This window comes from Zootermopsis nevadensis, unplaced genomic scaffold (genome assembly GCF_977971745.1).
Source record: "Zootermopsis nevadensis isolate Lab colony 2312 unplaced genomic scaffold, Znev_1.0 Znev_ptg000019l, whole genome shotgun sequence".
Lineage (NCBI taxonomy): Eukaryota > Metazoa > Arthropoda > Insecta > Blattodea > Termopsidae > Zootermopsis > Zootermopsis nevadensis.
This window is the reverse complement of record NW_028259151.1, coordinates 10,058,963-10,086,879: the sequence shown is the minus strand read 5'-3', so window position 1 is coordinate 10,086,879 and position 27,917 is coordinate 10,058,963. Positions and strand designations below refer to the sequence as shown.

General features: G+C 42.9%; 2 protein-coding genes and 1 long non-coding RNA gene across 8 annotated transcripts in view; 2 read left to right on the top strand and 1 right to left on the bottom strand.

The window, feature by feature from the left end:
- ssh (Protein phosphatase Slingshot) overlaps positions 1–23,037 on the top strand; it is a 143,590-nt gene extending 120,553 nt beyond the window's left edge. For 2 of the 5 annotated variants that reach the window (XM_087351290.1, XM_087351289.1), the window contains exons 6-10: positions 13,112–13,306; positions 14,422–14,691; positions 15,867–16,013; positions 16,761–17,230; positions 18,640–23,037. In XM_087351290.1, the coding sequence (XP_087207416.1) occupies positions 13,112–13,306; positions 14,422–14,691; positions 15,867–16,013; positions 16,761–17,230; positions 18,640–21,623 (4,066 nt within the window). In that variant the 3' untranslated portion in view covers positions 21,624–23,037. Of the gene's footprint in view, positions 1–10,361; positions 10,535–11,060; positions 11,242–12,504; positions 12,938–13,111; positions 13,307–14,421; positions 14,692–15,866; positions 16,014–16,760; positions 17,231–18,639 lie in introns of those variants that run through there. The other 3 variants (XM_087351293.1, XM_087351292.1, XM_087351291.1) reach the window with 3 other exon arrangements.
- On the bottom strand, positions 18,911–25,395 carry LOC147873388 (uncharacterized). Its single transcript, XR_015535774.1, has 3 exons — positions 25,266–25,395; positions 24,158–24,353; positions 18,911–19,039 (listed from the first exon to the last, which is right to left on the bottom strand). It is a non-coding gene; the product is annotated as an uncharacterized LOC147873388 (long non-coding RNA).
- Positions 25,369–27,917, top strand: part of LOC110838517 (uncharacterized) — a 56,274-nt gene continuing 53,725 nt past the window's right edge. For both annotated transcript variants that reach the window (XM_087351288.1, XM_087351287.1), the window contains exons 1-2: positions 25,369–25,502; positions 25,937–27,842. In XM_087351288.1, coding sequence (XP_087207414.1) covers positions 25,454–25,502; positions 25,937–27,842 — 1,955 coding nt within the window. In that variant the 5' untranslated portion in view covers positions 25,369–25,453. The remainder of the gene's footprint in view (positions 25,503–25,936; positions 27,843–27,917) is intronic.

The window sequence follows — 27,917 nt, the reverse complement described above, 5'->3', positions numbered from 1 at the left end:
GGAGTCCACACGCTGTTGCTTCGTTAGCCTGTTAAGGTATCCCTCGGACTCTGGGCAGTGTCCAACGTCATATTGCTGAGGTAAAGTACGATTCAGCTGGCGACCCGCGGGTAACATCCGGCCCGCGAAGTTAATAATTAATTTCTTAATAGTTATTACGAGCTCATTTATTTTCTTCACTCCGAAGAGTGTTCATTGTCTTCATTATTCCCGTGTTTTATCAGGAATCATAAACATTGAAATGCAGTCCTACTAAACAAAATTTGGGTAGGACGAGATTCGTGAGACACGTAGAACGCATTGGATAAATGAGAAATTGTTCCAACATGTTTTTTCGGATAACCTGAACGTGGGAGTCCACTTGGAATAATTTGGCGTACATGGGAGGATGATATTAAAACGGCAACTGTGAACACTGTAATAATCGTACGGCGGGGAACTGCGCCCCGTCGAGATAGTACGAGGATGCGGTCTTCCATAAAAGACGGACAGCCGTCAGCTTCTCACGAAGGACTCTTCTTCGAGGACAGGACCCGGAAAGTGGCAATTCCTATCATGACAATTGACGGCAGTCGCTTGCCCGTGTTCGTCGGGGACAGCCCACATATACATTCCTTCGTAATCCTTTACACAACACGAAGAACACGTGGAAATGTTGCGTGCATTCATCGTGATGCGAGTATTGGAAAGAATCTTAGTGCAGGAGGTCAACCGATATCAGCGAAAAACGAGAAACATCAGTAATGTAATTGTGTGCTGTACCCCTTGGTAGGACGCCTTCCTCTGCGATGTCGTGTTTCAGAGTTAACCGGTGCAAATTGCAAGAACAAAAACTATTGAAAAAATAAATAGAAATATGGACTGGTATAAATTCTGTCAACCGTATATAGTTGGTGCTGCAGGGAACGGGCTTAGTAGAAGGCTAAATCAGTCTTGTAAGTTGGCTAAAAAAATGTTCGTTCTTCCATATTCGGAGTTACCTCTGTTGGAATCAAAGCCACCCATCTGACGCCAGTAAATCAGAAGGACAGAGAGAAATAAGAATAATGAAAGTATAAACTTATCTCATTAAGGGACATCCACCGCAAGGGTAAATGATGCAACTCTCAGGACACCGCCATTTTAGGAATGTTCTCAAATAACAGATAATTCCGAAAATAGACATACAAAAGGTTCCGACGGATCTCCGATTACAAATCACAATCCGACAGAGCAAAGAGCATTGATGATTGGGTTGCGTTGAACTCGCACTCAACGCGACTGTTCTTGTGAGAACGACGAAACCAAGTCCCCAAGTCCGACTTGCAGTTAATACGGTAGAACTTATTGGCGTAATTGGACGTGAATGTGGCAGTTACCTACAGGGGCCATCACGAATTTTTATTCTTCAAGGTCACGGAAGGATTCCCCCCTTACCGCGCGTCTCTAATTCACCAGTACAGCGTCCCTAGCTTCTCTACTCTGCGTGTTCTGAGCTGTCATCACTCGCTTCTGCTCAGATTTTCGTGTTGCAGTGTTGTACGATTTTTATGTGACCCTGGTGAGGACAGGATGCATGAAGATGTTACGGAATCGCGGAGATTCATGAACTGCGCAAATGCAGTGTTGGCTGATGGCAGCAGGGATGACATTTTTATGTAAAAACTATCTGAGAGATTAATAAATGATCAGGATGGAGAGAATGTTCAGGTAATTGCATTAGAGAATAAAATTATTAGTAGGTGACAATAAAATGTGTGTCCACGTTTTAAGAATGAGCGAAGATACAATTCCGAAGGGGAAGGCGGTTAGAAAGGATGTCACAGAAGCAGAGAAGGAACTGAGGAAAGGGGAATGTGTGAAGACAGAGACTGGATGCTGTACGGGGCACACAGACTATTTCCGAACCCGATCTGATTATCCTCGACCAAAGTCTTGCACTTTGTAGTTGTAGTAGCGGTTAGAACGCTGGCCTTGTAATCCTGGGGTCTCGAGTTCGATTCGCGGCGGTGCCCGAATTTATAACTTGTGTTGGGCAAGGCCGTGGTCTAGGCAACACGGAGTTTGCCTCCGTGGCATCCCAACAATTACTCCATTCACACACAGAAGAAGGCAATGGCAAACCACTTCTGGATCATCTGCCAAGAACGTATATGAACAGGTCCCAGTCCGAGAAAAGGATGGAAGGATCCTGTTCATATGGACCTGTCGTCAGACAGAACACTAAATAATAATAATATGAGGTGGTCTAGCGGTTAGAACGCTGGCCTTGTAATCCTGGGGTCTCCGGTTCGATTCCCGGCGGTGCCCGAATTTATAACTTGTGTTGGGCAAGGCCGTGGTCTAGGCAACACGGAGTTTTCCTCCGTGGCATCCCAACAATTACTCCATTCACACACAGAAGAAGGCAATGGCAAACCACTTCTGGATCATCTGCCAAGAACGTATATGAACAGGTCCCAGTCCGAGAAAAGGATGGAAGGATCCTGTTCATATGGACCTGTCGTCAGACAGAACACTAATAATAATAATAAGATGAGGTGGTATAGCGGTTAGAACGCTGGCCTTGTAATCCTGGAGTCACGGGTTCGATTCCCGGCGGTGCCCGAATTTATAACTTGTGTTGGGCAAGGCCGTGGTCTAGGCAACACGGAGTTTTCCTCCGTGGCATCCCAACAATTACTCCATTCACACACAGAAGAAGGCAATGGCAAACCACTTCTGGATCATCTGCCAAGAACGTATATGAGAAAAGGATGGAAGGATCCTGTTCATATGGACCTGTCGTCAGACAGAACACTAAATAATAATAACTTCATTTTGTATTTATGGGTTATACATATCGTTGCCCCTTGGATTAAATTACTTCCTTAGAAAGTTTTTAACAAGGCTGTGGGTTAAGAAACACGAATTTTTCTTTTGAAAGAGGGGAAAACCATTTTGGCATGTGGTGGATAGGACGTGCATAACATTTTCAATAGATTCTTCTTCTTCTTCTATGTGAGGCGTGCGGTATAACCGATCGCTTCGACGCGTGTAGTGCGTACCGTCGTGATGGAGGACAGTGTACAAAGGAGTGGGCGGGTCCCCCTGGCTTCTGGCTCGGTAGTAATCGCCGAGTGACTGACACTCCTGTAGCATATTCGGGGCGTACGGGTTCAGATCTCAGCCCGCAGGCTGCCTAAACAGACCAAGGTTTATCCTGGATGTCACTTAGTCTAGTGGCATCCAAACGTCATATATATAATGCGCCTCTCCTCAGCATAGCAAGTATTTTTTGTCAGTTTTTGATTTTTAAAATCAACATGTTTTAGGTTTTCATAAGCCAGTAATATTTATCAAGACTTTACTAATGTAAAGAATTGATTTACTTGTGTGATTAATCGCACTTAATTTTCAAATCATTTCGAACGAATACAGGGGTGAACAACCTTTGTCAGAGTGCGGGCCACATTGAATTTTTTTAACAACCTGGCAGTCGCGGATATTATTAACTTAACAAGAGGTGTGCTTGTATTTGGTTGGGTTTCCATTGGGCTTAAATATTAACATTTTCGACGCGTGGCATCGGAAAATAAGGTGGACTTTGGAACTGCCGCTGTTTTGTGTTTCGCGCCATCGTCGTATTTTAGTCTGCGGGGGAGTTTTTTTTTTTAATGTTGGGTACTCGAGCTGTGTGCGCGTTGAGAGACACTAAGGTAGGTAGGTACGTGGTCTTGAACATTACTGCAAATGGATGGAATATTTGCTCTATCCCTGTTTGCGTAGAATGCGCTCCCATGTTGGGCAGCCAAGCGTTGCCGGATGCTTGCCAAATTAGGAGTAAAGAAGTCGTTATTCAAAACCAATCTGTTTTTATTTTCGTAGTTTGCTCACCCCCATACAAAGAGGTTGTCTTTGCCTTATTTATATACCGAAGACCTGCGCGAGGTATTTTACCATACAAGTGCATGCATGCTCTGAATCGTTGGTACACTCCACATCACATCGATGGAGTCTGATGAACTGCCTGTTTTGTTCATCGGATTTCTTGTAAGCACGGAACACCTGCAGGGGTTTGTTAGAGGGCCGTGAGTTGATACTCGAGTAAGGACCTCGCATAAATTGGAGAACTGACTTTTTTTTTTGAATCTAGGATCGAAAGTATGAATTTCATTCGGAATGATGATGCTGATGGAAGAGTTGTCCGTGTCGATGTAATACCGGACAACATACAACCCAGAATAAATTAATTTCTTACGAGAATATATCTTTTTTCATCGAAGGATGCCTCAGACTTTTTCTCTTTGCGCTGCTGATTGGAAGTCGAGGGTTTGCGACGGCTGCCAAATTTTGGATGCATCTGGGTTTGCGATGCTTGGAGGAATGAGTGGAGGTGGGAGGTTACGTGCGTTCTTTGTAGTAAAAGGACAGTGAGTACCTTCATGGGACTTTCCAGAGTTTTATGCAACATCGTTATGATTTGTGAATCATTAGTCACTTCTCGATTTGGCTCGTTTCACGGAACAAAATACTACAAATATAAATATGGCCAATTGATGATGCCCATTTGTGTGGACAAGTCGGTCTCCCGATTGGAATAAGTTCGTTTTTGGCGGGGGTGAAGGTAAGTGTCTTGTGGGATGGTCGCCAGAGGCGCCTGCCCTTATAAGACTGTAGCATTCCTTTACTTATTCGCGGTAAACACTGTTTAAAGCAAAACACGGACGCTTCGGCACCGGAGAGGTCTGTGAACCTCGTGTGGGTAATGTAGACCTCGTGTTTGTATTGATCGGTCCAATGATTTATCCACTGTTTTGTGATCATTTTGTACCTTGACGGGACCCGGCGTCCCTCGACTGCGTTCACCACTTCGTCTGACCCAAAACAAGTACGACTCTGATTTGTGTGGGTGAAACTTCGTCATATTCGTGCACGGGAAAGTCTTCTTGTTGGTTTGAATTTTAAATGTCCCGCCACACACTCTTGTGTCTTCGCATTTATACTGCGTATTTGTTTATTTGCGTCATTACTGCACCGCGTTATTTTTAAATTTAAGTAATTTACTTGAAAGCGACGTCGTAATTTTACGTGACGTCTCGTGTAAAAATTTGCAAGTGTCAGGCGGAGTCTTCCAGACACGGGTGTGAGGGTGCGAGCTGGGTTATTTTTTTACCTGGGTAAGGATAGATGTCCGGTTCTTGTGAGGTAGATGAGCAACCAGCAGTTTTGTTGGGAATTTGATTTACTTTGGAATGGTAGCAGGATGATTAATCATACGAGTTTCTTTCCTCGTGCCAGATTATTTAGATTCCTGTCACTTGTTTAGAAATTTTTCGGGCGTCGGAGTATCTTATCTAACTGTTCTAACAGTGTTATGATTGTGACAGTTATCGGCGAAAGTTGTGCCAGAACGGAGTTCACTAGAAAGTTCTAAGGCAGGAGGAACTGCACCACAGAATTGTGGTGAGATTATTTGAGAATGTTGAGGTTATGGAAGTCTTAGGGGAAAGTATCAAATATAAATGGAGTAAAAGGCAAGAAGTAACAGGATGATTGAGAAAAAGTTCTTTCTGGAAAGTGTCACTGCCATATTTTATTAGAGTGACTAAGCCATGACGAAAGATGGGCTGGTCGCGCAGTACGTACGGGATCGTTGTTGAAAACCTGAACTCCGTGGAAGTACGTTCAGCTAGCCTAGAAATTAATCGTCTTTTATGGAACCTGAAAGTTTATCAACTGTTCATTTTGTATTCGTAGTTTTTGTAATGGTTATCGCTGTAAACAGCGATTATTTTTTTTTTCAAACAGTGTTGATCTTTGTAATTGTGAAGAGTTGTCCTTGTTTTGAAACGAACGCCAGAAATTAGGTCCAAAATCGTGACGGCATAACTTCGGTTGTCTGTAGCTGTTGGTTCCGAAGTTGTTGACTCTCTTGTAGGTCTAGGACCTCGTATAACGCATCCACGTCGCCGTTTGTACGCTTTCCGACTGTCACCTGTTCAATCTTGTTTGTATTTACCTCCCGGTGCTCATTCGCACTGCCTGTCCGTCGACGTGCGCTCGACAACCCACACCTTCGTCGTATAGAACGCTAATGCAGACACACGGGAACTGCCATGTCGTGTGGAGATGAATAATGACGGCTTCGTCAAAGGAGAAATAACGTGAGTCTAAGCCGCAACGAAACTGCTTTGTCGAGTACGTAGATCAGGAAGGAGAATGCCGGTGTGTGTGTGTGTGAGAGAGATAATGATGTTCGGAAGCCAATGAACGCAAGGCACTTACTGCAGACAAGAAAAAACAAAAATAATAAAATTTTCGACGGATTTAGCCTATCAAAGTAACATAGTGTTTTGTGCAAAAAAAAAAATATTACGTAATAATGTAATTCTTATTGATATAAATCAGTTTTAGAAATATGAAAACGCGTGTTACACTTCACAAACCGAAAAATCAGTGTTCGGGCGACACTACCTGGCTTTTGAACCGCTGGCATTATATATATAAGAGCAGGGATAAAGCTAAATAGCCATGTGCAATCGTGTTACTGCCACAGGCAAGCTCCCACCATCTCACGATTCATGCAGTGACTGATGAAAAGTCATCTGGCGGATTGTATTTCGCTATAATCTTTTTCCTTTATCCCGACTTTCAAACATGTCAGTGTCGCGTGTTCATAAAACGCTGATTCCCGGCTCTGATTTCAGGTAAAGCCTTTCGATATCCGTGGATGAAAAAGAACAAAGGCGCCGAAGAAATCATTTTAAGAAAGAAATTAAAAAGATTTTTCATTCGTCACGGACAAGCGGACGACCGAGTTCTTTCATCCTTTTCAGTTACTCCGTCCGCACAACTGTTGTTGTATAGACCTTAACAGAAAACCGGCGACATGTTTCCACCAGTTGATCCTTCATCAGGAAGTTTCATGTAACCCGGCTACAAACTACCCAGTGCAGATCATGCAATTCATCTGTCATCCCCCCACTATCACGCACGGATCACAACAAACACATGCCCTGAAGCTGACCAGCTTGTCGAAACATGTCGCCGTAATTCTGTACGTTCTGTAAAAGAGAGAAAAATACCTCCAGCGTTACATTCTGTGTTGCTGTATCTCTGGAATTCGTCCACCGTCTGGTATGTTGAAAACGCCCAGGGTTTGGGATTAGCTCCGACCAGACCCAACATCAGTACGCGTTTTCAGACGAAAACGTGTCCAGAGCCAGCCCTCGAAACGTAGTGTCTTCAATCCCAGAAAGAAATTTAAAAAAATACGTAAATGACACTTAGCATTCATTATTTTATACGTCGTGTGAGATGTCCACATTCGTCTCAAACTTAACTTTTCGAGCGAGTTATAGTGAGTAGAGATGTTAACGCGCGATCAGGGCAGTTTTCCTCTGTGACACGAAATGCTGTGATTAATTTCTGCGTCTGTGCTATGAGCAATAGAGACGTGTTATATTATAATGGCGGTCCTTGACAGAGTGAACAGTTTTTGACTTTTGTAGATAGCGAATGTACCACAGGTTAAAGTCAGCAAAGACTTTCTCATTTCGCTTTCACTGTTACAAATCATCCGTAATGATTCTACCCTCCAGATTCATCGTTTCATATGGCCTCTCGCGGCCGAGTGGTTAACACTCGTCATATTTGGGAGGTTCCGTGTTCAGATCTCGGCCCGGAAAGGGAGAGAGTGTTTTGTCAGTCTGTCGTGGTGATCCTCAGGCCATCAGGAAAAATGTCGGAACAGTGACCTAAATTAGTCCATGTTGTTTTATCTTCTGTCATTCGACGTCGTTAAGTAAACCACGAATGAATATTTTAACGTGAACAAGAACCAGTTTCGTTGCAACAACAGATCTCACGTGAGATCGTCCAAGTTTTGCGGCGAGGCACCCTGTCCTGGTTAGAGTGGCCTTTGCCCCTCATAGGCCGCTGCAGGAGCAGCTTGTAGGCTTGATGCACACACGAGTTTTAATCTTCAGAGTTCAAGTAGGGGGCTCGGGTAGAGATACGCATATGTAGACCCACGGATTGCTAGTTTTAAACTTTTGAAAATCGGGAGAAGAAATGGATTAATTTTGCTATTCGCAGAAGAGGTTCTACTTCGTTTCCATGGTCCAGTTTCAAGAAAAATACCACGTGATAAGAGATCCTCTGTCTCTGTCTGTCTTGCTAGTGGGGGAATGGAGAACGAACTGTTGACATGTTTTCTTCAGTACACAAAGAAACTTAGATCGCCTCAACGAGATGGGTTCCACAGACACCCCCAGAGCGTTTCTTATTACCCAAGTGACGAAGTAACAGCTGTTGTTCTTCGAAAGGCAGATGGTCCATACACTCGTCCCATAGACGCTGCATCATCTTCGCATTCGATCCTTCTGAAGGCGAGTATTCAAATGTTTCAGTACACGCAGCTACGAATGTGTTAGGCATCGGTCGGAATTATTTTTTATTTTCCTCCTCGTCTGGTCCGATTGTGCGGTCCCACGTCTCAGGTAACAGCGATTTAGCGCCGTACTGCCACGGAGGTCTAGCGGTTAGAACGCTGGCCTTGTAATCCTGGGGGTCTCGGGTTCGATTCCCGGCGGTGCCCGAATTTATAACTTGTGTTGGGCAAGGCCGTGGTCTAGGCAACACGGAGTTTTCCTCCGTGGCATCCCAACAATTACTCCATTCACACACAGAAGAAGGCAATGGCAAACCACTTCTGGATCATCTGCCAAGAACGTATATGAACAGGTCCCAGTCCGAGAAAAGGATGGAAGGATCCTGTTCATATGGACCTGTCGTCAGACAGAACACTAAATAAAAAAAAGTCTATTACAGAAGGGCATTGTGTGAATTATAGCTTGAAGTACGGCCCACTTAATCATGCTGTGATACAGCGAACACACGAACTGTAATCACTGGCTATTAATCATTCATAATCGTCGTGTCACCACTGAAAATGTCTGATACAGTGTATTAAATTTATCAGAGCATGGCATCTACCGCTGGCAGTGTATTATGATGGACGGCGTAGTGCATCTTGTACTGAACAATAAGGCAATGGTAGGAACGCTGACCTTCAGGTCCTGACCTCCCCTTTTCAGCTGTCTTTCGTAATGATACGATGATTGTCAGACGATTAGACAGTTCCGTCGTTCTGCAGTGCAGATTTGAGATGTGCGACACAAATGTTTGCCTCTGTAAAGATGACATCTTTCAGGGATATTGCGTCGTGGTCGTGTACGGACTGACTCCATCATCAGGGCGATGGGGCAGTACGCTCCTCTGAAACGTCGGCCAGCTTCTACGACACTAAACTCTGTCCCAGAAGGCTGTCATGATCATACTCCTGTCCTCGTGCTGATATTTCGTCGAGAGATTGTTTTGTAGTGATGACGTCGTGAGTGTAACCTGGGCGTTTCTAAAATAAATTTTTGCCTGAGAAGTGCAGAAATTCTGTTTGTCGGGAATTAGTTTTTGTACTGTGTGGTTATGGAACAAATATATCGAACGATAAAATTGATTTGAGAGCGCGTAAGCTTATTAACGACATGACGATTTAGAGTGGAACCTCCTTCCAGATGGTGACCACGCTGGTTATTCCCGCCAAGTCCTGAATGACGTTAGAACAAATTATAGCGATCTGGTTTTGCCGGTTGAATATTTTCCTCGAGTCTTACGTGGGAGTCTTGCTTGAAGAACTACGTTTCTTCGTGTTGAGTAAAAGACGTGTTTGCATCCATTGGCTGTTAAAGTATTGTGTTGAGGGAAACTTAAGACGTTCTCTGCTATTGTAGTAGTCGGCGATGAAGATATTTTAGCGGTATTTTTTTTTTAATATCCACGTGGGAGTGAGTCACTTCTGTAAATGGTTCCGTTACGCTGGATATGGCCACATCGAGTTGCGTGCTTATCCAAATATATGATCAGAATATCGGCATCGTACTTTTGGTTCGGTCAAGGTTTTGAAGGTTTAACCTTGTTGTCGGGGGGGTTCTGAAACTCCTTCATGGTCGAGGACCCGTCTGTGTGTGTGAGCGCTCCTTTGCCAGTTCCAGTCCATATTAGGCCACGTTTCTCCAAGAGTTATCAGCATTTCTCACAGCTTGCTTGAAACTCGCAGTTCGCGCAAGACCACCGACAGTTTTATCCAGGATAAGTTGTCTGACAATTGAGTTTGGCGCCTTTTTTTGTGTTCGGCTCGCAATTTTCTTGTCTCATGCCGAGTCTGTCCTCCTACTTGGTCATCCTACACATGGACCATGACTAAATAAGGTCGTCTTCAGATGTGTAATACACTCTCGACGTCCCTTTCACTCCCAGTCCATTCTGGCTTTCCCTCTCTTTTATACAAACGCCTCCACGTGACTTGCCTACTCGTGCAAAATCATCTCGCAGTCTTGGACGTTGCTACGTGGTTCAGTCGTGTGCATGTGTTGGTCGCTGGATTACGACGTGTGGCTTGGAGGGCAGCGTATTCTTGGCTTGAAACGTCATCACTCGCTGTCGGCGCCGTGTGGACGAGCTGACATGTTTGTTCTGTGCTGAATGAACACAGCATGGGGAGATCTTTCTCAGGGTCGGTATAGTGGCGTGTTTTTAATTAAATGAGTGTGTGTGTGTGTGTGTGGATGCGGCGTTGAGGGTGTTTTGCTTCATGGTTAAAATAAAATCTGTTACGTGTAAGATCTGTATCGACAGTCAGAAATCGATATTTCTCGTTTCAGAGGCCTGCGTGTTTCAGTCATGGACGGAAAATCGTAAATCTTTGTTACTATATGCTTAAATCCCGGTGATATTCCTGTCCGGCGTCGGAAATACTCGCCAGTCGCATATTTTATTCATCCCAGAAACAAACCTGTCATCTTTTTAGGATTTATATCGCGTAAATACGCGTTGACTTGATGGATATACATATTGTCGAATGTTCAACTATCGATTTTGTTTTCGATCGGAGTTGGAGGAACTGATTCTGGATAGTGGTCTGACTGCATCCATTCCAGTTGTCCATTTTAGGAAACAGCGGTCGTGTGAGACCGAGCCATCGTGTTTCAAGGTGATGTATGTACGTACGGACTACGCGAATGTGTCCGTCCGTCCGTCTGTGTCGTGAGCGGCTCGGCGCGAAGCTCTGGTGTTTTGTTAGTGAGGGGTGCTGGGACCATGCAGTTTGTTACCTCGTAATCGTGCGATGTGCCGTGTAGTGAGGGTATAAACATCGGAGCCATCGCCACAGTGGATTGTATTTATGAGCGTATCGCACGGGTGTGAAGATCGTGTTTCCAGGTAACGTCTGCGTAATTTAAGGTTTGTTGTTCGTCACACATGTGAGTATTTTTCGCTACGCTAATGGCGCGTGAGCATTTATCACTGCCGGGGCCAACTTCAGGGCCACGTTTTGTCAGCAGGAAGTCCGTATCGCACCAGATTTTCGACCCGCGAAGAAATGTATTGACGGAATCATTTCATCGGGATCTAGCAGCTTGTGGCATTGTGTCACTTATGCCAGTGTTCCACAGACGTTTTTCACCCACCACATAATTTCGCGTCATGAAAAGTGTTTATGAAACTTTGCATGGGCGGACACGTTAAAAAGAATGTAACACAATGTTTATTCTGAGAATAATAAGAAACCCATTAAGGCTTTGACCGGGATGTTCTTTTGTTAAATCTTATGTGGTACCGCCTGATTCGACTTCTAATGGTTAAGTGAAGTGTTTTCTTCGCGGTACGGTCTGGATTCGTAAATAATATTCAGACGAGCTTCGGTTTCAAAGGGTTAACCAGCTGATTTTCGTAATGGTTAAGTGAAGTGTTTTCTTCGCGGTACGGTCTGGATTCGTAAATATTATGAAGACGAGCTTCGGCTTCAAAGGGTTAACCAGCTGATTTTCGTAATGGTGAGGTGTGGTGTTTTCTTCGCGGTACGGACTGAATTCATAAATAATATTCAGACGATCTTCGGCTTCAAAGGGTTAATACACTCTGTGGCCAAAATGTATTTTTATTGAATGTTAAATCAGGTGGTGCGTATAGTTACCACTATTTTTGAAGTTACATGAAAGCGAAAGGAGTTAGCAGGTGAAGGTCTCTTATTCAACTCCACTTTGCCATTGGACGTGCTGTCTTGTATCGGAACTGCTATTACCTGCCTTCCGAGGTCTTCTGAATTCGTGGTACTGTTAGGTGATGAATACAACCTGGAACTCCATGAAGTGATACCATCGTAATCTATTATCCCAATTCCTAATGAAACGGAAGTTGTGAGGGTTGCAGTGGGCTCACAGTGAACACGCAGAAGCAGGAGGAATATGTCTCTGGAAACTTCGCTCTTTCATTCCGGTGATATCGTTTATCACAGGCCGAGGTATAGAAGCCGTCATAAACAAAGAAGTTGGCGGCGGGCAGACATGTTGGCTCCAGTTCTACCCGAGGTCATGGACCATTCGTCTGCAAACACGTAATGTCCTTGGTGAGGCTGCCATAAGTCGAGATGCCACCAGCGTGTATTTCGCTCCGGGGGGTGTCGAAACAAAACCAGAGACTGGTTGCATGTCCCGTCGGCCGGTCGCTTACGTAGTGATGCTGGAAGTTGTGTCGTGGATTTCGAAGTGCCAAGGCCTGCTGAGCTCCAGATGTTAGCAAAATCTTATCGCCGTGGTTTTAGGTTACCGTCACTCAGATACGCCGACTGGAATTTTCCAGTTGTTTCTCATTGGAGAAATGAAGTAATGAGGTATCATTCTGCCCAGTAGAAATTACACATCTGAAGCCGTGGAGGATGCTGGTTAATTGCATGGCAGGATGTTGATAAGAGTTTTGTGGCAGGGAAGTGGTCACTGTGGGATCAGCTGTCGCTTGTAGAGTGTACTGTGATGTCACGTACAGTAATAGAGAGAAGTAATTCCTACTCGTGTGTTGTTGGATCTGACTTTTGCCTCGCAGAAATGGAATTTCATGTTAGATCAGCAACTGTGTTTTGGTAAGCAATGCTTTAAGAGTATGCAGCATCCGTGGTAAAGATTAGAAATGCGCGAGGATAATATTAAAACGGGATATGATGGCATGGATTGGAGTCACGCCAGGGCGCATAGTGGTAGGATGTTATGAACGTGAAGATGTCCTGAGCATCTGTTAGAGCCTCGTCTTGTTACAGGTCAGCACTGCAGACCCTGCATAAGGTGAGCTCGAAGGCACGCGAGCAGAATTACTTCCTGGGAGGGCTGACACACGACTGGGTGAGCTACTATGAGCAGCGCATCGAGTCGGACCGCTCCTGTCTCAATGAATGGCATGCCATGGACAGCTTGGAGTCACGGAGACCTCCGTCGCCGGACTCCGTGCGGACCAAGTAAGGCCACTTACGAAAATGTAGTCCACGTTCTGTTCAAGCAGGAATTCTGCTAACTTTGCTTTGCGAAGTCTTCTTCCATGGTTTTCAAGTCCTCTTTAGTTGTGATGCGCCTTATAGATCGTACGGAGTGCCTCAAAAGCCACGCACCTGGATTATAATTACACAGTCGCAAACATATTGAAAGTGTGTCCGCCACCCAGTTGAGCCACGCAGCGAAGATTATCAAGTCGGAAAATGGACGCCTAAATTTGGTACAGCAGCGTCGGGAAGTGGTGGACGATATGCCGTTAAGAAGCGTCTGTCTGGGTAATTCCTTTCGTGCGGTTGCACGGCTGACTGGTAATTAATTTCCCTCTCGGAAAACACTCACACTAAGAATTACTAACGCGGGGATTCCCGTGTTGGGATTCCCCACCAAAACAGAGGCACATGTGCAGTGTCGTTATTCATGTACATTTTGAACGAAAATGAAACATCATTACTTTCAATTAAAGCGTGTTTCGGGGGCATGGTAATTCAATGTTTTGAGAGAATTTGTGAGCAATCACTGCATTAATCAGAATCCAAATTTATGAATTCTGGACCAGCAATTATTAAATTATAAATTGCTTTATAATTTACACCAGTGATATTCAACCTGGGGGTACGCGAAGACATCCTAGGGAGTACGTGAAATTTAAAAAAAAATTATTTTATGATAAACACTGAATAATCAGTAATGTAATTTGTTTAATTTATTTTAGATGTAGATTATATACTATGTATAACTTGAATTATACACCAACAAATTTGGGGTACAAAGTTGAAGAGAAATTATATCTGGGGGGGGGGTACGCGAACAAAAAAGATTGAATACCACTGATTTACACGACTGTTGTAGATATAATTTTGATAGTAACAATTTTTGTCATCAGTTGTTACGTCGTAAAATTATGTGACGATTTGGGCTAAGAATAGAATTTGAGGTTTTGACGGCGCTGAGTCCGCAGATGGCCGCCTTCTGGTAGAAGTTTGCCAACGTTTCGGAGCTGTTTTCTGCCTCCATCATCAGGGTGATGTTCTTTTCTCTCTCCATGGCAACTCTAAGTAATGTGATTTTTCGTCATGTTTAGGCCTCACGAACGCGAGGAGACAGAATGTGTGATTCGCTGTACATTAAAGGAGATCATGATGTCGGTGGACTTGGATGAAGTAACCTCCAAATACATTAGGGGTCGCTTGGAGGAAGACCTCGACATGGACCTTGGGGAGTTCAAACCATTCATCGATCAGGAGATGCTTACCATACTGGGGCAGATGGACGCAGCTACAGAGATTTTTGATCACGTGTACCTTGGCTCCGAGTGGAATGCTTCTAATCTTGAGGAGCTGCAGAAAAATGGGTTAGTGTGGAAAGAATATATATCACTCTTACACTGATTTAAAGTACGATCTCTCACCAGAAGATATCCGAAAACGAATTCAGAATTTTGCAGTGCTGAATTATTTAACAGCGTGGGCTTATTGCAGAAATGTCTTTAAATCAGAAGGTTAGAAGCCAGGAATATGTGAATGGGTGCTCTGTGTTACGTCGTCAGCCAACTTTCCTTAGCTTTCTAAGGAAAGGTATTTAACTTGAAATTTCCTTATAAAATGTCCGTAACTCGATCCCAGCGTCATTACAGTTTTGAGAACAGTTAAATAATATTTGTGCAAAGAGGAGAAAACCACGTAAGATCTGAGGTTATCACGGCGACGAGTATGAATATTTCTGTCTTCTGGGTCGTTGCGCTGTGGAGTCTGGTCGATGTTTTCGTCGCCCTGATGACGGAGGCGGTGCGACCTCTGAAACGTCGGCAAACATCGACCAGACTACACAGCGCAACAACCCAGAAGATGGAAATATTCAGTAGAAAAGCAGTTACATTTCAGCAAACAATTCAGTTGACCGTAATCCGCGTCATTGAACTATTTTGAATCGTCGGCACCACCTGGCAGTGAAGGAGTTACGCCACTTGTTGACCGTACCGGCTTCAGTTGTCCAAAAATTATTCTGAGCTGCTAAATCTGTCTGGTTTTTAATTTCTTTAAGTTTAGGAAGCGTGCCTCATTGCATCTCTCAGCATGTTCGATCCGTTTGGTTCTGCATTTAAAAATATCCAAAATTCTTCTTCTTTTCTTTTTGTATTGCGAGTAACAGCCACGTGATCAGAATATTCAGTCTAATGAGGTATCGTGAGGGCCGTCCCATCAGTCGCAAGCTCGTTAACAAAAAGTTTATCAAAACATGAAGAAGAAAGGTTTCCAATTAAAATTTGCAACTTTGAACATAAGAATTTTGGAAAATAAAGAAGAAGAAGTGGACAAGTCATAGACTGAAAATTTTATTTCACCAGCTGTAATAAATTAGAGTAAAAGGCGTGAACTATGCACAGAATTATATTTTTCTTTAATCACGTAGTCAATAGAAATATCAGAGCTCGGACAGGAGCGATAATCTAGATCGTAAAGCAGTTTCCGATAAAACATTTTAAAGATTTTAATGAACCGAAAATGTATTCTGGTATTTTTTTTGCAGCGTTCATCACATATTGAATGTGACACGAGAAATAGACAACTTCTTCCCAGGAATGTTTAATTACTTAAATATTCGTGTTTACGACGACGAGAAGACAGACCTCTTGAAACACTGGGATAACACTTTCAAATACATCACAAGAGCAAGGTGAGGATTTTCTTACAGCGTTTTCTGACACCGAATTTTATTTTATAAGCGATAAATGGAGTACGGAGACGTAGGGAACCCAAATATTATTTATATAGATATTTGTTTATACAAATGCAACTAGTTGGGGTGCGGTTAGAAATGAGGTCATAAGGTACAGATTTTACTGTGTACAGAGAATTTATTTTAAGCACAGCGATTTCTTGAGGTAGTACGTCCCCGAAGCAGATTACGTGTTGTGAGTCGGCTAGGAGTGTCCAAATCTTTCACCTGAGTGATTCACTGTATATCTGCCACAATGTCAAGAGTAAAAATTACATATTTTAAATGTCAGTATGTGGCAATATAAAGTCTTCAGAATTGTTATTATAGGGAGGAGGAGGGGTCCACAGTCGCCGCGCGGTCTGAGACGTGGGCCTCGTGCTGCTTGGTCGCTGGGACCGTGGGTTCAAATCCCACTCAATGTGTCGTGCTGTCCCGTGTACAGGTACAGGCCTTGCGACGGGCCGATCCCTCGTCCAAGGAGTCCTACCGAATGTCCATAGATCAAGCCAACGAAGAGTTGGGACCCGCAGTGCTCATTCACTTGAAGAACGGGTCATTCCCAGTATCCCAGGAGGAGAACGACTGTCAAGTTTATATACGTCTTTACAAAAATGTGTGTCGGGATATTTCTCGCTGCTTCATACACGTAGAAGTAGAAATTTTGTGTGAAAATATTTGGAATTCCTTTTTTTTGTTTTGCAGGAAAGAAGGTTCTAAAGTGCTGGTTCACTGTAAGATGGGTGTCAGCAGGTCTGCATCCGTCGTAATTGCGTATGCCATGAAGGCTTATAACTGGGACTTCAAAGAAGCTTTTGAATACGTGAAGCAGAAGCGAAGTTGCATCAAACCAAATGCAAGCTTTATATCTCAGTTGGAAACGTACCAGGGAATCTTGGACGCGATGAAAAACCGTGAAAAGCTGCAACGCTCGAAGTCTGAGACAAATCTCAAGTCCCCGGGACTTGTAGCGAAAGCAGAACAAAGGACCGTCTGTGGTGGGTCTCTGGGCAAAACAAGGCAGGAACCCCTTGAGTCTCTGGCCTGTTCACAGGTGCTTGGAAGTGACTGGACAGACTCATCCGGAGAGGAGTTGGCCAGACAAGGCGGGCGACCGAAGTCGTGGTCACCGGACAACAGCGCCACTGCTTTGCTTTTCATGGGAAATGTGACGGGTACGTTTCGTTTTCATATTCACATTTATGGAAAATTTAGACAGCGTGGAAGTTAATAAATAATAAGTGCTTCGTGAATTTCACATGGAGAATGTTTTCTGATCGTTAACTGAAATGCTCTAGGGGTTTGCTTTGGGGAGACAGAAATGGGAACTTTTATTGTGATATATTTATTCTAACATATTTGTGGTTTATAGTTTTCTTTCCGTTGCGTATTATCTGCCCCACTCCAAATGCAGAATCCACGAACAATCAAATTTTCTACTATGAAATCTGAGTGTGACTTATGTGGAAAATACAGGCACAAATCTTGTGAAATCATTTTAAGTTACGGATTCTTTTAATATATCATCATTTAAAATCTGGAACCGTGTTTGTTTCTGCGATTAACAGTTCTCGGTTGATGCGTTAGAAAGTAAAAGACGCGGTACTTCCGAAACAAAGTAGTAACTAGGTTAACACGATAGAAGTTTGCTGTGTGTGTCTTTTCTTGTTTTTAACAAGCATTTTGTTTCATTTTTCCTGAAGGGATTTATATAACCAATTAGAAATACAATGCAAAGTGGTTAAATTATTTGATGTCGTTTAATACTATCATGACTGTAACAGAAATAGAATATTAGTGCTTCAGATCGGAATTCCTTACTTTTAAATTAATGTCAAGTCTCACTTGCACCCGCATAACAAAACTTCAGATTTTTTTTAAATGCACGTGTTCCTAATTGTCCCCCATGAGCAGGAATCCTCGATTTAGTATGCATTCTGAGTAGCAGAATTTTAAAATTTCTTGCCGTGTCAACTAAAACATAATTTCAAACGTACTGTAATACTCGCAGACTGAAATGTTCTGCACTAGCCGGAAGCAGCGCATTCAGTTAAACTGCGTATTGTAATAATTAAAAAAAAATGTTTGTTTTGATGACAGTTCTCTCTCAGGTAACAGGTCTGAGGGTTTTGATCAGTTTTATGAACCTCTGGAGGGATGAGCGATGTTCAGTATTTCATTTATTGTTAAATAATCATATTTTATTCCTCTGTGTACGTATTCTTTCCATTTATTAACTACTAAAATTGCTCTTAATTAGCATGTACCCTTTTTACTCTCATCCATTGGTAATTAGAAAAATAAATGGTAACTATGTAACACCTGCTTTGTCCAGAATGGCTTTTAGTTCATAGGTTCTTTTCATATTAGCATATTCAGTTAAAGAAATTGCAGTAGTTTATGTTGTTGTTGTTTAGTAATTCAAAACATTGGAAAATAGAATACAAAAGGCAGGAAAATGTGCTCTTAATTGCCCCAGGCCTCAGTCTGTGGTCGTTATGCCTAACATGATAAATGCTGTTTGGTTTCAGAAACACGCAGACATATTTGTTTAATGGATTGACATTTATTGTTCTGTGTGTAGGTCCTACGTCGGTTTCCTTGGAGCAGCTGAATTTGGAGGGAGCGTCACCAGCGAAACAGGACGCGTCTACTTCTGTCGCGCGTTCCCGACTGGAAACGAAGCTGCCGGAACCCCGCCCGCAGGATGGGATTCCTCCAATACTGCCACAAAAAGAAACGACCGAGGCAGCTCGCAATTACAACCTCAATGTGCGCATGCCTTGTGGAAATGGACAAGCGTACAGTGTGTCTCAGAACAAAGTAGTGTACCTACCAGCTTCTTGCTGTCAGGAGAAACAGTGCATATCAGAAGTTGAATGTTCCTCTGTAGCAGAAGGCGTAGTTCCATCGGTGAAGCATCGAGTCAGTGAATTGGAGTCGCAGAACAGCCATCCAAATGGGACAGCAAGCAAGAAGATGTCCTTAGATAGGAAAAGATTGGTACTTAATCTTACAACACAGTTTGAATCGAGCGGTTCAAAGCCCGTGTCTCCAAGTGCTGTCGAAGCAGAACAAGAGAGACCGTGCAGTAACACAGTTGAAGAAGGTGAGCACACGGCACAGTCGCAAACCAAGCTACGTCCACACATGCTCACTGCAGTCCTAGTCAAGAAGGAGATCTGGGATCCTGGGGAGAAAGAATCCCCTACAGTTTATGCCGTGGAACACGTTACTCCAGTTACTTCTTCCCCGCCCAGAACTCCTGTTTCTCAACCTGTGGTGCCAAGTAATAGTGACTGCCTAGTCTGGACCTCTTCTACTGAAGTGGCAGAAAAATGTGTGCATGAACCTTTAACAAACAAAGCTGAAGATGTGATATTTGTTTCTGAGTTGAAGTTAGTGGATACAGATACTATAGAGAGATTGTCAGCACCAAGTGTTGGGCAAGACAAAGTAGGAACAGGGAACAGAATGTTACCTAGGAAGGAGGGAGATCCGTTCTCTGCCCAGCTGGACCGTGTGTTTGAGCGAGAAGAACGCAAGCAACAGCGAGTAGTGATACCTGGCACCGTGCCTGCCACAAATGCAGCGTCTCCACCAGTACCACCGCCACCTCCAATACTACCTCCATCTGTCACAGAACATTCGAGTGACTCTCCGAGCAGGGAGTGTCCTTCACGGCAAAGTTCGTGGAGCTCGTACGACAGTGCTGTTGTGCTAGGTTTCCAAGGGGAGGCTCGTGATGCGCCATCCCGCCAGAGTTCTTGGGGATCAGGAGACACAAGATGGACATATAGTGGGGGAGGTACGTTACCATCACGTAACAGTTCTTGGGGGTCATATGACATGCGACCACCTATGCAGTACGTCAATGAACGTGGTGAGAAATACCAGCAGCCAATTCAAACGCATTTGGATGATTTGTTTGGGAGCAGCAGCAGCGGAATGTTTCCCTATGATCGTGATGAAATACCGTGGTACCCTGGCACTGTGAAGAGAACAAAGCAGAAGCTGGAGGAAGGTACCGGCACTGTAAAGCGCGTATGTTCTGAAGCTCAGCAACGAAGTGAATCTCCTGCATCTCCAGTGGCCGGCAGCCAAGAATCCCCATTGTCTTCTTCCATCCGGGCTGGAGATTCTAACCCAGGAATGAACGTCAAGATCCATGGACCCCGTCCTTACCGGAGCCCATCCTCAGACAGATTACTTCCTACTACAGGCTTTTCTTTCCCTTCGTCTGATCCTCACTCCTCCGACCTTCATTCCGGGAATATGGTAATCCAGTTTCAGGCTGAAAGTCCTGTTATTGTCCACTATGCTAGCTCTCCTACACTCTGCTCACATCATGGAATAGGAAGTGAGAGTAATGACTCGGTGGGCACCGCTCCGGTGTCTACCGAAAAGATGGCCACCTCTCAGCCTAACATCACCTTTCTGAATACTGCAGCTGCTAGTGACAGATTAGTGGAAGATGTGATATCACAACAGTCTAGTGCCATATCAAGACGAACAGACTTAGATAGGGACTCCTGCTCTGCAGTGGTTGTGCCTGATTCTCCTCCTCACACTTTATGCTGTCTCTCTGCTAGTGCACCCACTACATCGGCTGTTAGTTTAGTAGAAGGTATCGAGTCCCTGACTCCTCCATCACATTCCCTACCGTCTGTGTCTATGGTCTGCTTAACTCCTCGCGATCTGTCTGCGGCTGTCTCGTGTGAATCGGTGAGTGAAACTAGTCCTTGTATTATCAGCACCACTCAGTGTGCGTCAGTAAGACATCAGAAGAGGGTGTTGGAAAACTTAACCAATGTTACAAGAAGGAGCATATCAGTTGACAGTTCTGCAGATGTTACCAAAGACACTAATGCATTGCCAAGATCTCCAGAGGTTATGGATAGCCAGAAAAGTGTTTCGGGTCTTGTCAAGAATCTAAAGAAAGAGTTTGAAGCAAAATCTGTAAATAAGACAGAAAAATGTGTCATTACATCCACTGAATTATCTGGAAGTGATGGTGATCAGAAGAGATCTCCAGATGGCTTGAAGACGCACAGTCTCCCATCATCACCTGTGAGCAGCCATCCTCAATGCAAGTCCTCAAGCAGTCCTTGCTGCGTCTCTACCACAGAGGACTTGTCAGTGAAGGTGTTGGTGGGAAAGTATGAAGTGAGCAAGAACACCGTAGGGCATCCTGACTCGCCTTCTCTTGGCTGCAGACACAAGTTTTCAGAAAACGAGACTGTTCCCAGGAGGACATCAGCGTCCCAGCAGCAACCACCCGTTCCCTTACGAAAATCCAGTCTTGAGATTCCTTATATTCAAAACAACGCTAATAAGCATTCTTCCTTGCTGGTTCGTAACCTTCGCAACGGTAAGGAAGGACCAAACGCGCGGCCCCCGACGGCGCCGCACATACGTAGCTGTGTGGGACCGTCACCTAGCGTGGTGGTCGCTAATGTCGTGGCTAAGGCTGCTAGTAAGAAGCAGCAGCAGGGCAAGACTCACCCATTGGCTCGCCTCACAATAAATAAGCCCCGCCACACTAATAGTGTGTACAACACCATGTGATGACAGGAAGTGTGATTGACATGTTTTATTTCTAGTAATTTATGAAATTAATCTGGTTCTTTCAACCAGGTGAGTGCTTGAGGATGTATGAGAGTGGTTTTAAATGCCATCAGTTTTCATAATTGAGCGTATTATTGAAATCATTCGTCCTTTCCCGTGCTCACATTGATTGTCGTAAATTTCTCTTATCAAAAAGTTGACGTGCTTACCAAACGGCAGTGTGTCGTGATGGACCATCACAGGTCATTACTACATTTTTATATTGTATGAATAAACGTATCACACTGCCACAAAGTACAATTGATACTGACAAGCTACAATTAATACTGGTCCACAGACGAGTTCTGAAGCACAAGATAGAAACGATAAATGGTTTACTTAGGTATGCAAATGTATGCATTAGTAAGGTAAGCACTGTAAAATGCAGTCTCCTTGGAAAGGATCCACATAAATTTAAGTGATTTATAAGCCGATACGCTGTTTTACCTTTTAAGAAATTCTCTTGACGGTGGATTTTTCTTGCCAAGGTTAAAATAAGATGCAAATGAATATGTTTACCACAGAAAGAAATTCTCTTATAATTTATTTCATATTCCATAATGCTGTACGTTGCACCCATGACAGAAGCATGTATTATTAGCACATCCTAGATATCACACAAAAAGCTTTGCAGTTTTGTATTCGAAGAAGAGGGAATTGGATCTGCGCTTTTTCTAAATTTGATACATGTGAAATTTTACATGATGACTGTGCATTGATTTAGTTCTTGGTGTATCATTTAGCATCGGATGCTGCAGTAATTGATGACCCGAACTCTGGGAAAGGACCAGTAACATCACATTTCAAAGCCTTTAATGTGTTAGAGCTTATCTGTTTTTAGAATTTATTTGTACAGAATACATTAGAATTAAATTTTTTCTTTTATTTGTTTCCAAAATCTTACCCCCGTGTGCCTACAACCCCGTCTTAGACTTCTTCTCACATTGTACCCCTGTTAAGGTGAGCCAATGGATAAAAAAAAATGGAGGCTGAAGCAGTGCTTTGAACTGAAATGGCTGTCGAGAAATCTAGTCTTTGTTTTGTGTGTGTGTGCATGAACTTTACAGCTCACGAGGTTTGGCGCAACATTCCAAGGCCTGAAGACGAGACCAACCAATGATGCGGTGTATGTGATGTTTGTAGTCATGTTGCAAGCTGTAGCTTTGGCTGATAAACAAAGTTCCAACCTTGCGCAGACAAGTCGAAGAAGTGGGAAGACTTCAGTGTGTGTCTCAGTTGATTCTGACCTTCACTAGATGTCGCATTAGTTTTTTTTTTTTTTTCCTGCTTTGTGTATGTGTATGCGATCTGTGCAGTGTAAAATTTTTGTACCATAGTTTGTATGAAATAAGTACATATACTGTTTATTGCTTGAGTTGGATATTAATATTTTTAAACCCCACATGACCTTTTCCTGTAAGATAGCAAATTTATGAGAAGATGAACTGGTGACTGCAAAATTGTTTCAAGATGTCTGTGTTTCTAGAAGGACCAGAGCTGAAGTAAAACCTGCTACCCAATTTCTGTTCTCATCAGCTTTAGAGAGATGACGTGCATTAGATTCGTTCATATGGAGAAGAAATTATGGCAATAGGCAGAGTCTCAAAATGAGACAAGACAACATGTACCAGCATAAAAGATAAAAGAAGCAGCAATGTCTGCACACTTTTACCCAGTTTTGTCTGTCTGTCGAACTTGTGTGAGAAAGGAAATAACACTTGTCTGAACAGCAAAGTGAAGAACAACAAGGGGACCTGGGAACCTGTTTTCTCGTCCCATTCGTCTGTTTTGTTGTTGAAGAAATAGGAGGTTCATTTTTAATTGGACAGTATATACCTATTTGTCTTCCTCGTCTCTCCAGAAGTTGTTGATCATGGGGCCGACCAGGGTTGCGTGTTGATTGAGGTCACCGAAAATGGATTTGTCTACCCTGCGTTTCTGTCGTTCAAGTATGATATGCATAGTTTAAAAATTTTGGGAAATTATGTAATTAAATTATAAATTCAATGAATTTAACACAAAACGCTGCAATATGGATGTGACCAAAGTCTGAAGTTAAGGAATTCAAACGAAGGGAAGTTTGGGTGAATGGGGGGAAATTGTCCAAGCCAATACGGAAGCTTCAAGCACAGGGAGAATAAATCAGCCCTTTTCAGGGCCAGTGGGGGATGGAACAGATCAGAGGAAGGGAGTATCACAAACCCAATGGTGTACATGGCAGGACAGTGAGTGGATGGATCACGGTTATGACGATGGTAGAATGGGGGACAGCATCTTGGAAGCTCTTTGCATGGACCGTGGATAGATGAAGGAAAATACATGCCATGGTCTTTTGAAAAAAAACTAGCACTTTTATGGTCAGGGTATCATTGACAGGCTGAAGAAAACTGGAAAGCTTCTGTGGTGGGAGACCTACTATCTTCATGATTTGTTTTGACAGCACCCTGCTGATGTGGTTGAAAGTCGTGCTGAAACAAATCTGAATGACAACTTACTTTTTTTTGTCTATATGGTGATCTTTGGATCGAGAGTTTGGAGAATCTACTGTTTCCTGTAACCATTGTTGTGGAAGGTGCTGCCTTTTCGCTGGGTGGTGATGAGACCTGGAATTCCAATAGAGGTTGGTGTGGGTGGGCTGTCATTGTGTTTCTTCTGAGCATGTGTAGACTCCTTGCATGCAACCTACGTTTTCTAGTAAACAACATAAGAAGTTATTATATCAAGTTTTTGTTTGCAAAATATTATGCCTGCTAAGAAGTTGGAATTATTTTTCACATAAAATTATAATCTTTGCTTTTTCTTCATATTATTTATGATTAGAGTGTATACCGCTGAAAGCAACATCTTCACGTGCAACAGGCTGAGAAGGTTTGATATATATATAATCTTGTATTATGATGGTTATTCAGTTTTCAGATATAAAGAAAAATAGTGTGAAATGTTGCTGCCTTCATTTTGGACAGTTTCAGAAGTGACATTTGGTTTTTTAAGACCTGAATTTTTGGAAACTTGTATTAAAGAATACAGATTTATCTATTTGAATTGCATAAAAGAAAGGCTGATCTTTATCAACCAGTGCTGGAATTTGAGGTATAGTTTTCATATGAATTTGGTTTAAACTGTTATGTGAGGGGGAGGGAAAGGCAGGAAGAAACAACATTCTGTAATTGGACAGTAGAGGAAGCTTTGAGTCTACATTGACTAAACAGATTACAACATGCTGGGCTCAAAAGAATTAAGATTTACCAAAATATGAATAAGGGCTGACAATTATAAACATGTTTGAAGAATATTGTAGAAAAATTATTTTTATCTAGAAAATCCATTAGATAAAAATTTTGTTTTAAGAAATATAAAACAAAGCCAATCAAGATCAGTCTCCGTTTCTTTATTGGTTTGCAATAAATTTCAGAGATTTAAAATCTAAACTGTGTGTGTGTGTGTGTGTGTACACATATAGATCCCACCCATATATCAAAATAATGTAGGTGTGATATTCTTTATATTTTCGGGAAACAAATAATGCCTACAGTCAAAAATACTTTATACTTGATTATATATAGTTTGATGTATATATAGTTATTAAACTGACTATTAGTTTACCTGAACTGAGAATTTCATTTTTCACTTGAAATACTCGATCAATCAGAATTAAATATGTCTGTGGCGCAATTGAATTTATGCTACTTTGCAGTCTATCACGATGGTTTTTATAGTAATTTTATTACGGTGTACGTAAGACAGTATCTAAATTGCGTCAATCGTTGTGGACAGTGTTACTCTTCGGCATCATGGCGAATGTCGACAAAGGACGCATTAAATGTGAAGATAATTATCAAGGTAAAAATGTTAATGGCTATTATATAGGGAATAAAAAATGCTTAAAAACTATTTTTGTTCATATGTTTGAAGAATAGCATAATTTATAAATTTGTTTTGTTCATCTTGGGCATAGCTATTGTTTGTTGTGGATTGCAAAAAGCAAGGCTATAAGCTGAAATCAGTTGTGAATCTTAAAATTACTTAGGTTTTGACATTTGGAGGGTCTTTACACAAATATGTTTTATATTCCACGCCATAAAACAATTCGTACCAAATTGGTTTTGTAAAACAACCATAGTTTTGGCATCTAAGTAAAAATTATTATTGTATAAAATGAGTGTCTAGGTTAAGTTTCATATATCGGGTTGGCGAGCTATTTTAAGGTTATTTATTCGGACCATACCTATTTCTTCGAGACAAACAGTAGACCTGAATGATATGTCTTTTTTCAGATGTTCAAAGTGCTAGAGTAAAAGATGATATGAAAGGAAACCGCCGAGGAAAGCCACAAGTTGAGATCTATCGTCCAGGAAGTGGACCATTGCGAAAATCTGCACAAGGAGACGAAGAAATTGTTTTCTATGATAATGTTCGAAGAGCTAAGTCTTCCACCGAAAATTCTCTTAGCAGTGTATCTGAAGATTTTAAACGTGGTGGTAAGAAGCCAAATCATTCATTGTCACAAGAGCACCTTAACAGTACTAGAAAACGAAGCAGTGATGTGAGAGAAACAACTGATGTATCAAATCACAGTAGAGGACTGACAGCCATTGAGGACAGAATGAGAAATGTTCAGCTTTCAGTACCTGGCTCAAGTTTTAAGGACCAGAGGAACAGCTTAGATCATGTGTCTCTTGGAGGAAGCACAAAATCTGTAGCTAGTGATGCCAGAAAGAAAAGCAGGAAACCAGAACAGGCAATCTACATACCTAAACCTCTTGCACAGGCTATTGCTGAGCGAGATGTAGTAAATAAATCTCCAGTGGATATGACTGAAGAAACAATTGCCACTAACAACAGTTGTTCTAAGGAAAGAGATAGTTTCAAAGGACAAACAGACTATTCATCTCAATCAGTGGAAGAAGAATGTTGGGATGAAGAAGTCGACCATCATTCACATTCAGATCATTGTAGAGAGTTACGGTCACAAAGACCAGAAACGTTGGACAGGAATGGTGGACCTCAGACAAACAGGGGAGAAAGTTTTAGGAGAATGAAATATGAAGGAGGTCGGAAAAGTGGAAGAGGATCTGGTGAGAAAGAGAAAAATTGGGTTGAAAGAGGTGTGGGAAATGGAATGGTGAAACAAGGTGGTGCTTCTAGTTTAAAGAGCAATGAGTGTAAACCACATTTAATTAAGTTCTCAGGTAAGTGCAAGAATTATCATTCTGTAGATGGGGACTTGAAGAATCAAGAAGATGATCAGACATCATCTGGGAATACTGAATCTTCCACAACAGTTCATATTTATCATCAGGGAAGAAATGATGTGTCATATGTGTCAAGGGAAATTAGACAGGCGTCAGAACCCCGTGCACTTCCTCCTGCCAGTCTGCCTCTTGACACAAATAGAATGCGTGACACACGAAGTGTAGAGCCTGTTGGAACATCTGGAGGACGTGGCTGGAATGGGGACAAATTGCAGTCGAAACCTCCATCCGGACGCAGGGGTAGTGTAAAGGACTGCAGTATGCTTCCCACTGTCAACAAGGGCAACCCAAAACCTCACCCTTGCTATGACTCTCTTCCACCGCGCCTCAAAAAGAAATACCTGGCAGAAAATATGGCCTCTTCCTCCAGTTATATTGGCACTACCTCAGAAGATGTGTGGGACGGTAGTACAGTAACGTTTCAAGGCAGTGGAGGTAATTACCAACAGCATCATCATGTTCACCCTCACCCCCCCATGACTCCACATTTGCCACATCAGAATCAAGAATCATCATCGTACGTGGTACAGCACAATGCGCAGGAACACTGGGCGCACACGCTGCCTAACTCACGTGCAAGAGGCCGTGGCAGGTTGAGACCTGATGAGTTGGAGATGGAGAAAATGGTTGCAGCTGCTGCCAGGTTCTCAAGGTCTCTCACGCCTGATCGACTGCCGATGCCTCCGACATGTAGCACGGGTCCGTCGTCTTTGGGTCACGTCTTTAGACGAGTTCCAAGCCAGGAAAACTTGTTGAGGCCAAATGATAGAATGGGGGTTGGCAGTAGAATAAGAACACCACCACCAGCTTTACCGCCTCCGCCACCGCCGTCAACATCACCGCTGTCAACAGCTAAGGGTCCACCTCTGGATGAAAGAAGAGGGGGGACTTCCAACAAACCTTCCAATCCGCATTCTGCTAGGTATAGGTGAGTAAATGTTGTGTAATTTAAGAGCGTACGTTAAAACTAACCTGGAGGACAGACTTTGTGGTTCTTGATCAC